Consider the following 8,297-nt stretch of genomic DNA (forward strand, 5'->3'; position numbering starts at 1 on the left):
AAAAGTGGATGCTTGCAAGCCGAAGAACACCCTCCCAACCGTGAAGCATGGGGGTGGCAGCATCATGTTGTCGGGGTGCTTTGCTGCAGGAGGGACTGGTGCACTTCACAAAATAGATGGCATCATGAGGACGGAAAATTATGTGGATATATTGAAGCAACATCTCAAGACATCAGTCAGGAATTTGAAGACCCTCTGCAGTATTGCAGAATTATGTTTTTCCTCTTTGTTATCTACATCCTTTTCAGAATGCACATCTCACAATGGGTTGCTCTGTAAGCCTATCAAATGCATCAGGTCACTCTCCTGAAATCTGGAGGTCACCCCCCACCACACCACAGGACGTTGGTGTAACGGCCGTCTGATGAAGAATGGGGAGTGGACCAAAGCGCAGCGTCGTACGTGTTCATGATTTTTTATTTAACTCAGAACACTACGAACAAAAATAACAAAGAGACACACAAACAGTTCTGTAAGGTAACCAAACTAAACAGAAAACAACTATCCACAAAACACAGGTGGGAAAAGGCTACCTAAGTATGGTTGTCAATCAGAGACAACGATAGACAGCTGCCTCTGATTGAGAACCACACCTGGCCAAACACACAGAAATAGAAAACATAGAACACAAAACATAGAATGCCCACCCCAACTCACGCCCTGACCAAACCAAAATAGAGACATAAAAAGGATCTCTAAGGTCAGGGCGTGACAGTTGGTTGCACTTTAATTGGGCAGAACAGGCTCATGGGAATGGTTTTCATGTGTTTGATGCCATTCCATTCACCCCCTTCCAGCCATTATTATGAGCCGTCCTCCCCTCCACTCACTAGTGGGGTCCAGGCTCTATTGCAATGTGATGATACAGAGAGTAATGGACAGCCACAGACAATGAGGTCTCAGCTCCTTGTTCTCGGTAAAGACAGTTTTAGCTTCATGAACTTAGTGCAACTCAGCTTACCCTATCATACAAATCTAAGGCTGTTTAGCCCCATTTTGTTTTTACATTGTCTACAATGTATAGCTCCAAATATGTTTTAAACGATCATGTCAGTCTAATTGACCTTCAGGCATTCTGAATTTCAGAGTGGTTAGCTAAGTCCCATCCCTAAGCGTACTAGCTTACCAAACAAAGTGGAAGGGTCAGGCTGTTGAAATGAACACTTTCAAGTATGTAATTCACTGACATTTAGCAATGAGCTCTGGTCAAAAATGTCCCCTTTCATCTGTGGCTCTAGCCTAGATAATACAAAAAATGTGCTTTTGGATGGTATGCACATCCTCGTCACAAGAGGGCGACATGATACTTTGGTCGCTTCATGGGTTGTAGTTTTCTTTACATTTTCCAAGTCCCATGTATTTCTATTTTGTAGTACCCGCCAGGCCGGCATGTCACGTCTCAGCACATATTCACATTTTAACAAAAAAGACAGAGGCAAAGGGGGAGGGCTCATAGCGATAAAGCAGACCATCAATCAAAAGACTTATAGGCCAGACATCCACAGCAAACGAATCCCAGGTAAACATTGAAACATATACTGAACAAAAATATAAACGCAACATGCAACAATTAAAAATATTTGAGTGAGTTACAGTTCATAAATTCATTAGGCCCTAATCTATAGATTTCACATGACTGGTAACACAGATATGCATCTGTTGGTCACAGATACCTTAAAAAAAAGTTAGCGGTGTGGATCAGAAAACCAGTCAGTATCTGGTGTGACCACCATTTTCCTCATGCATGCAGTGCATGCTACATATCTCCTTCGCATAGAGTTGATCAGGCTGTTGATTGTGGCCTGTGGAATGTTGTCCCACTCCTCTTCAATGTCTGTGCCAAGTTGCTGGATATTGGCGGGAACTGGAACACGCTGTCGTACACATTGATCCAGAGCATCCCAAACTTGCTCAATGGGTGGTGATGTCTGGTGAGTATGCAGGCTATGGAAGAAGTGGGACATTTTCAGTTTCCAGTAATTGTGTACAGATCCTTCCGAAATGGGGCCATGCATTATGCTGAAACATGAGGTGATGGCAACGTATGACTGGCACAACAATGGGCCTCAGGATCTCGCCACGATACCTCTGTGCATTCAAATTGCCATCGATAAAATGCAATTGTGTTCGTTGTCCGTAGTTTATGCCTGCCCATACCATAACCCCACCACCACCATGGGGCACTCTGTTCACAACGTTGACACAAGCAAACCGCTCGCCCACACGACGCCATACACATGATCTGTGGCTGTGACGTTGGAGGCGGCTTATGGTAGAGAAATAAACATAAACATTTCTGGAAACAGCTTTGGTGGACATTCTTGCAGTCATTATGCACATACATGTACACACAGCATGCACACACGGCACATTTTAGAGTGGCCTTTTATTGTCCCCAGCACAAGGTGTACCTATGTAATGATCATGCTGTTTAATCAGCTTCTTGATATGCCACACCTGTCAGGTGGATGTATTATTTTGGCAAAAGAGAAATGTTCACTAACAAGGATGTAAACAAGTTTGTGTCTATGGAACATTTCTGGGATATTTTATTTCAGCTCATGAAACATGGAACCAACACTTTACATGTTGCATTTATATTTTCGCTCAGTGTATATGTTACAACTTTTATCACAAGCTGTAACGTATACATAAGGGAGAGTTATGGCTTTTTGCATTATCCAACTGTAGTTAATTATAAATGTAGGCAGTACTCACGTGGTTTCATCGAGCCGGAGACTGCAGATTCTTTTGTTCAAAAAAATCCATCAAAAAACGAGGAAGACGGACAGACACTAGAGAATCAGGAAATCCTTCTGCAGGCGTTAATTAGTCACCGAATTAGAAGTAAAATAATCTGAAATCAAGAGGTTTAGCAACTTTTAGTTGGAGAAAGCGAAAGTTTTTCATCGGTGTATTAGCTAGCTAACGTTAGTTAACGTTACTCAAGGTTTGTGTCTTTGTTTAGATATCGATAGCTTACACTAGCTGGCCTTAGTTAGTGACGTTAGCTGGCTAGCTAGATTAGCTAGCTAACTAATTCATTTTTTTATCAAGTGAAACCGTGCACTGTGTGGCTATTTTCGTATTTTTCCGTAGTTTAATAGTTGTCTGTTGTTCAGTAGGTAGTAGCCTCAGATTGTTAGCACAAAGACAAAGAAATGCGGACAACTGAGTGCTAGAATTCATTACTAGCGCGAGTTGCTATGTTAATCGTGCCTAAAATAGGTGGCTTTCTAACTTGTGTGTACTTGGACTTCAATTTAACGTGTAAATGACAAGCCATTTACGCTTAGTTTTCCTTTGACTGTTTACATGTCTTTCCTCTCAAGAGCATTGCGTTGTCAGCAATAATAGTTTGGTTTCGGTTGTATTGATATCCAAATGCATGTCTGTGTTTTCACCCCTACTTTAATAGATATTTTGACAAACATGCCACGCAAGAAGGTAACAGAAGTCTCAGGGAATGGTGGGATCAAGAGGAAGCGGGCAGGAGGCAAAAAGAAGGAAAGGGAGTTCAGCAGTGATGATGAGTTTGACGATTATGAAGAGCAGGAGAACACAAAGAAACCTGGCAAGCCTGCTACAAAGTCAGGCCTTCAACCAGTCACTGTCGCGGACGATATCAAGGAAAAAATAGTAAGTCCTCCTGACCTGCATGAGGTTGTCGAACATTGTTCAGGTAATCAAGGGAAGGGGTTTGTGATGTGACTATATAGAATTGTGGTTAATGTGAATGGAGAATGTAACAACATGTCACTTGTAAATCAAGGGTGCTTATGCAGTGCTAGAACAAAACATCAGGAGAAACGTTAAGATAAAGCTGATCCCTGTATTGTCATTTCTATAGAAACTTGACTTACCTAAAGTCAAAGGTCAACTGCTCATTTTCGGAGCCACCAACTGGGATCTCATCGGAAGGAAAGAGGTGCCAAAAGCACAAGGTATAACCCTGCCCAGTCCTGTATGTTGCTGTATGCAATACTCCACTCAGTTGTCCCTTAATAGCACTTGTCACCAACTTTGAAAGTAGTTTTTCCTGTCTTTCTACTGACAATCTTGAAGCAATCCTCATAATTGACTGTAGTATTGAACTGTTCCTGTTTCTTATCAAATCAAACGTTAAAGTGCATTTAAAAATGCAACCGACTTTACGTTAAAATTGTGCTGTGTGTGTGGTCTCTCAGTGGCCTTCAGGAACCTAGGCCAGAACTTGTGGGGTCCTCACCGCTATGGCAGCTTGAGTGATGTGCAGGTCAGCAGTGTGGTGTCTGGGCCCTGTGCTGCCCACAGCCTCCTAATCACCACTGAGGGCAAGCTCTGGAGCTGGGGTAGGAATGCTATACTGTAATAGCTCATAGTTTATACTTGTATATGTCTCATAGATGTAATCATTCTAGCTTGTTTGAGTCCAGGAGAAAGGATCAATATTGACTTCTTTCTCTCTTTGTCAGGTCGAAATGAAAAGGGTCAGCTGGGTCACGGGGACACCAAGCGCCTGGAGGCCCCAAAGCTGATTGAGGCCCTCGCAGACGAAGTGGTGGTGGCTGCAGCCTGTGGACGTAACCACACCCTGGCATTGACAGAGGGTGGCACCGCCTACTCGTTTGGAGAGAACAAACTGGGCCAGCTGGGCCAGGGCAACCAAACAGATGCAGTCCTCAGTCCAGCCCTGGTAAGCAACATAAACCTCCCTATTCATCTGCCTCATTATTGTGGCTGATTTATTATAGGTTTAATATGGCCACATCCTGAGCCTGTGCTTATCAAAGCTTTCCCTTTCCCCTCTCAGATCCAGTACAATGGGCAGCCCTTGGTCAAGGTGGCGTGTGGGGCAGAGTTCAGCATGGTGGTGGACTGCAAAGGAAACCTCTACTCGTTCGGGTGCCCAGAGTATGGCCAGCTAGGTATGTACACAACTAAAGAGCAGGACTGGACAGATTTAAAATGTAAAAATGTTTCTTTAATGACACATTTTAAAGAGTCACAATGACCCCTTCAAAAATCATTCTAGATCAAACACTGGCGTTGCACTTATTTTTGTCTTGTGTTTTGGGTCACAGGACACAACTCTGATGGCAAGTTCATTGCCCGCGCTCAGCGCATCGAGTTTGACTGTGAGACCATTGCACGCCGCGTGGCCATCTTCATCGAGAAGAGTAAGGACGGCCAGGTGACGCCTGTACCTAACGTGGTGGTCCGAGACGTCGCCTGCGGAGGCAATCACACGGTGAGGAGAGAAGACCAGGACCTGTATTCAGTCTTGGAAAACGATCAGTTTGGCCTTTTTAGATCATAATGAATAAAATGACAGGTACTTGGGGGACCTGATTCTAGATCAGCACTCCTACTCTGAGACACTTTATAATTACGGGCTCTGATCCCTACTGTCACAAACCCCTTGAGCCAGAAATGTGCATTTTAGAAATAGAAATCAAGCAATGGTATAAAGCTTTGTCTCGCAATAGTGTTGGTGTATATTAGTGATGTTAGCATGAGGTGTGTGTTTCCAGCTGATATTGGACTCCCAGAAGCGGGTGTTTTCCTGGGGCTTTGGTGGTTATGGACGGCTGGGTCACACGGAGCAGAAGGACGAGATGGTGCCCAGACTGGTGAAGCTCTTTGACTTCCCCGGGCGCGGGGCATCCCAAATCTACACTGGCTATCAGTGCTCCTTCGCTATAAATGAGATGGGTATGGGACACAATGCTTAACCCCTTGAATGTCGCACTGATGAGTAAATCTTTTTAGAATTATTTTATTTATCACCCCTATTATCAATTTATACCACTATAAACCAAGAATACTACTGTTACTTCCCCAAGTCTGTTGCTCTACCTGATATACACTCTGTACAAAACATGTCTCTTTCCATGACAGACTGACCAGGTGAAAGCTGCAATCTCTTATTGATGTCACCTGTTAAATCCACTTTAATCAGTGTAGATGATGGGGAGGTCTGGTTAAAGAAGGATTTTTAAGCCTTGAGACAATTGACATGTGGATTGTGTATGTGTGCTCTTCAGAGGGTGAATGGGCAAGACAAAAATGTGCTGCTGAACGGGGTATGGTAGTAGGTGCTAGGCGCACCGGTTTGAGTGTGTCAAGAACTGCAATGCTGCTGGGGTTTTCACGCTCAACTGTTTCTCGTGTGTGTCAAGAATGGTCCACTACCCAAAGGACATCTAGCCAACTTGACACAACTGTGGGAAGCATTGGAGTCAACATGGGCCAGCAACCCTGTGGAACGCTTTCAACACCTTGTAGAGTCCATGCCACCAACGAACTGAGGCTGTTCGGAGGGCAAAAGGTGGTGCAAGTCAATATTAGGAAGGTGTTCTTAATGTTTTGTACACTGAGTATATTGTAGTGATTTTCAAGCGGTATGCCAACTGATTTTGAACCTTACATCTGTCAGTCTAAACAATGTAGCCATTACGCCAAAGAGGTGGACAAATTTTGCTGGTGTTTTTTTTATAAGGAAGCTACAATATTAACATTTTGTGTGCAGGAGGGCTGTTTTTCTGGGGGGTCACCAATACCTCGCGGGAGTCTACCATGTACCCCAAGTCCGTGCAGGACCTGTGTGGCTGGAAGGTCCGCAGTCTGGCGTGCGGGAAAAGCAGTATAGTTATCGCTGCAGACGACAGCACCATCAGCTGGGGACCCTCCCCCACCTTTGGGGAACTGGTAAGTTTTAATTGGTGTATTTATAAAGCAGACTTCTCGCACCCAAAGTGCTGTACCATTATAGAAATGTACTTGTGTGCTCGAAAGACTGCTGAATTGGCACCCCTCTTCTGGCTTCTCTACCTGTTATGACATGGGTTTTGTGTTTTGTTACAGGGATACGGAGACAACAAGGCCAAGTCCTCCACTACTGCTCAGGAGGTGAAGACCCTGGATGGAGTTTACGCTGAACAGGTGTGGAGCAGCAACAGAGAATGAAAACAGTGATGAATTTGAATTCCCACTTATGTAATCTGTAGATGGGAACTGCATTTAGGTGCAGCTCTTTGGGCTGAAACATTTGGGTGTTTGTGGTTTTAGGTGGTGATGGGATACGCACACTGCCTGGTCATCGCCAGACAGGATACTCCACAGGAACAAGAGAAGCTCAAGAAGCTGCCAGAGTACAACCCACGCACGCTCTGATAGGGCACCATCCAGCTGCCTCACCTTTTATTTTTTTACTCCAGAGACAACCGATTCTCCAGAATGCACCTGCCCTTTAAGTCACCTTTGTAAGTCATGATGGATGGCTGGGGAGGGTGGGCTCCCATGAATATGTATGCATACACTTTGAAAAACAAGTCAGGTCTAGGCCATAGATTCAGAGGTTAAATGAAAAAAATGCGCCACAACAACTAAGACTGAAACAAATCCACTCTGGACAGAATACATCCTGCTCACAACGCTTGTCAGATTTCTACAGCTGGATAGAGGAACTCTACCACTCAACTCTCCAAGCATGTTATTCCTCTCTGGGTTCTACTCTACCCCAAAATCCATGCAACTCCACTGAAGAGTTCACTATATTTTCATGAAGTCTTTTTATTCTTCTGTTGAACTGATCAATGTCCTCTCCCTCACCATAACAGGTGCTACATCAGTCCTCTTTGGGCAGATTCATTTCCAAGTGAGGGATCACTTCAAGACCAACACTCCATCCCTTTTAAAATTGTCGTTTGGGGGTATGGAGTAAATGTTTCTTTGTGTTTGTTCCCAAAGACCAATTGCTGAATTTAGTTTAATTTGTTCATGAAGTCCATGGCAGTATTACTCTTTGTCAGGTCGATCTGTATGCATTGTCAGAACACAATCGGGATCTGAGACATTTGTGTCACCAAGTTGATGCTCTCCGGCCATTGACTTATGTTACATTCTTTGGTTAATCTCTTCACTTGTATGATTAAATGTTGGCGTTGAGGATGCGCAACTGTCCCTCAAAGGCCACTGTCTGCTTGTTGTCATTCCTGATATTTGTTTGATTTTTTTTCCCCTTATTACTTTTTAGCCTGGGAAACCAGCTGTGGACACTGCAGTCTTGGGAATGATGAAAACCAGCATGAATGTGATTTTGGGAGGACTTGAGTTGTGTGCCTCTTTTAGTGTGAAACTACACTTTCTGCACTGCTGTTAAAATTCTTTATTTCATAAACTCCTGTGTTGAGCATCCTAAATAATCCCATAGATTATGTTATTATATTTATAGTGAATTTGAAGGGGGGGGACATGATGTAAGATGCTACCCTGGTATTACAAATTATGTATTGGCTACTAAAGCCAACAACTTA

The 8,297-nt window shown here is 43.8% G+C and overlaps 1 protein-coding gene across 2 annotated transcripts; it reads left to right on the forward strand.

Moving 5' to 3' along the window:
• Nucleotides 1–2,740: 2,740 nt before the first annotated feature.
• On the forward strand, nucleotides 2,741–8,297 carry LOC120059429 (protein RCC2 homolog). Of its 2 annotated transcripts, XR_005478144.1 has the most exons (12): nucleotides 2,741–2,950; nucleotides 3,419–3,639; nucleotides 3,851–3,944; nucleotides 4,188–4,331; nucleotides 4,455–4,675; nucleotides 4,793–4,907; nucleotides 5,064–5,230; nucleotides 5,514–5,694; nucleotides 6,512–6,690; nucleotides 6,847–6,924; nucleotides 7,051–7,244; nucleotides 7,602–8,297. XR_005478144.1 is itself a non-coding variant. In XM_039008473.1 (11 exons), the coding sequence occupies exons 2-11, from the start codon at nucleotides 3,433–3,435 to the stop codon at nucleotides 7,153–7,155; spliced, it is 1,491 nt and encodes a 496-aa protein (XP_038864401.1). In that variant the 5' UTR covers nucleotides 2,741–2,950; nucleotides 3,419–3,432; the 3' UTR covers nucleotides 7,156–8,297. The 2 variants fall into 2 exon arrangements, 1 of the variants encoding a protein (XP_038864401.1); XM_039008473.1 differs by having other exon boundaries at nucleotides 7,051–8,297.

Source organism: Salvelinus namaycush, chromosome 14 (assembly GCF_016432855.1).
Source record: "Salvelinus namaycush isolate Seneca chromosome 14, SaNama_1.0, whole genome shotgun sequence".
Taxonomy (NCBI): Eukaryota; Metazoa; Chordata; class Actinopteri; order Salmoniformes; family Salmonidae; genus Salvelinus; species Salvelinus namaycush.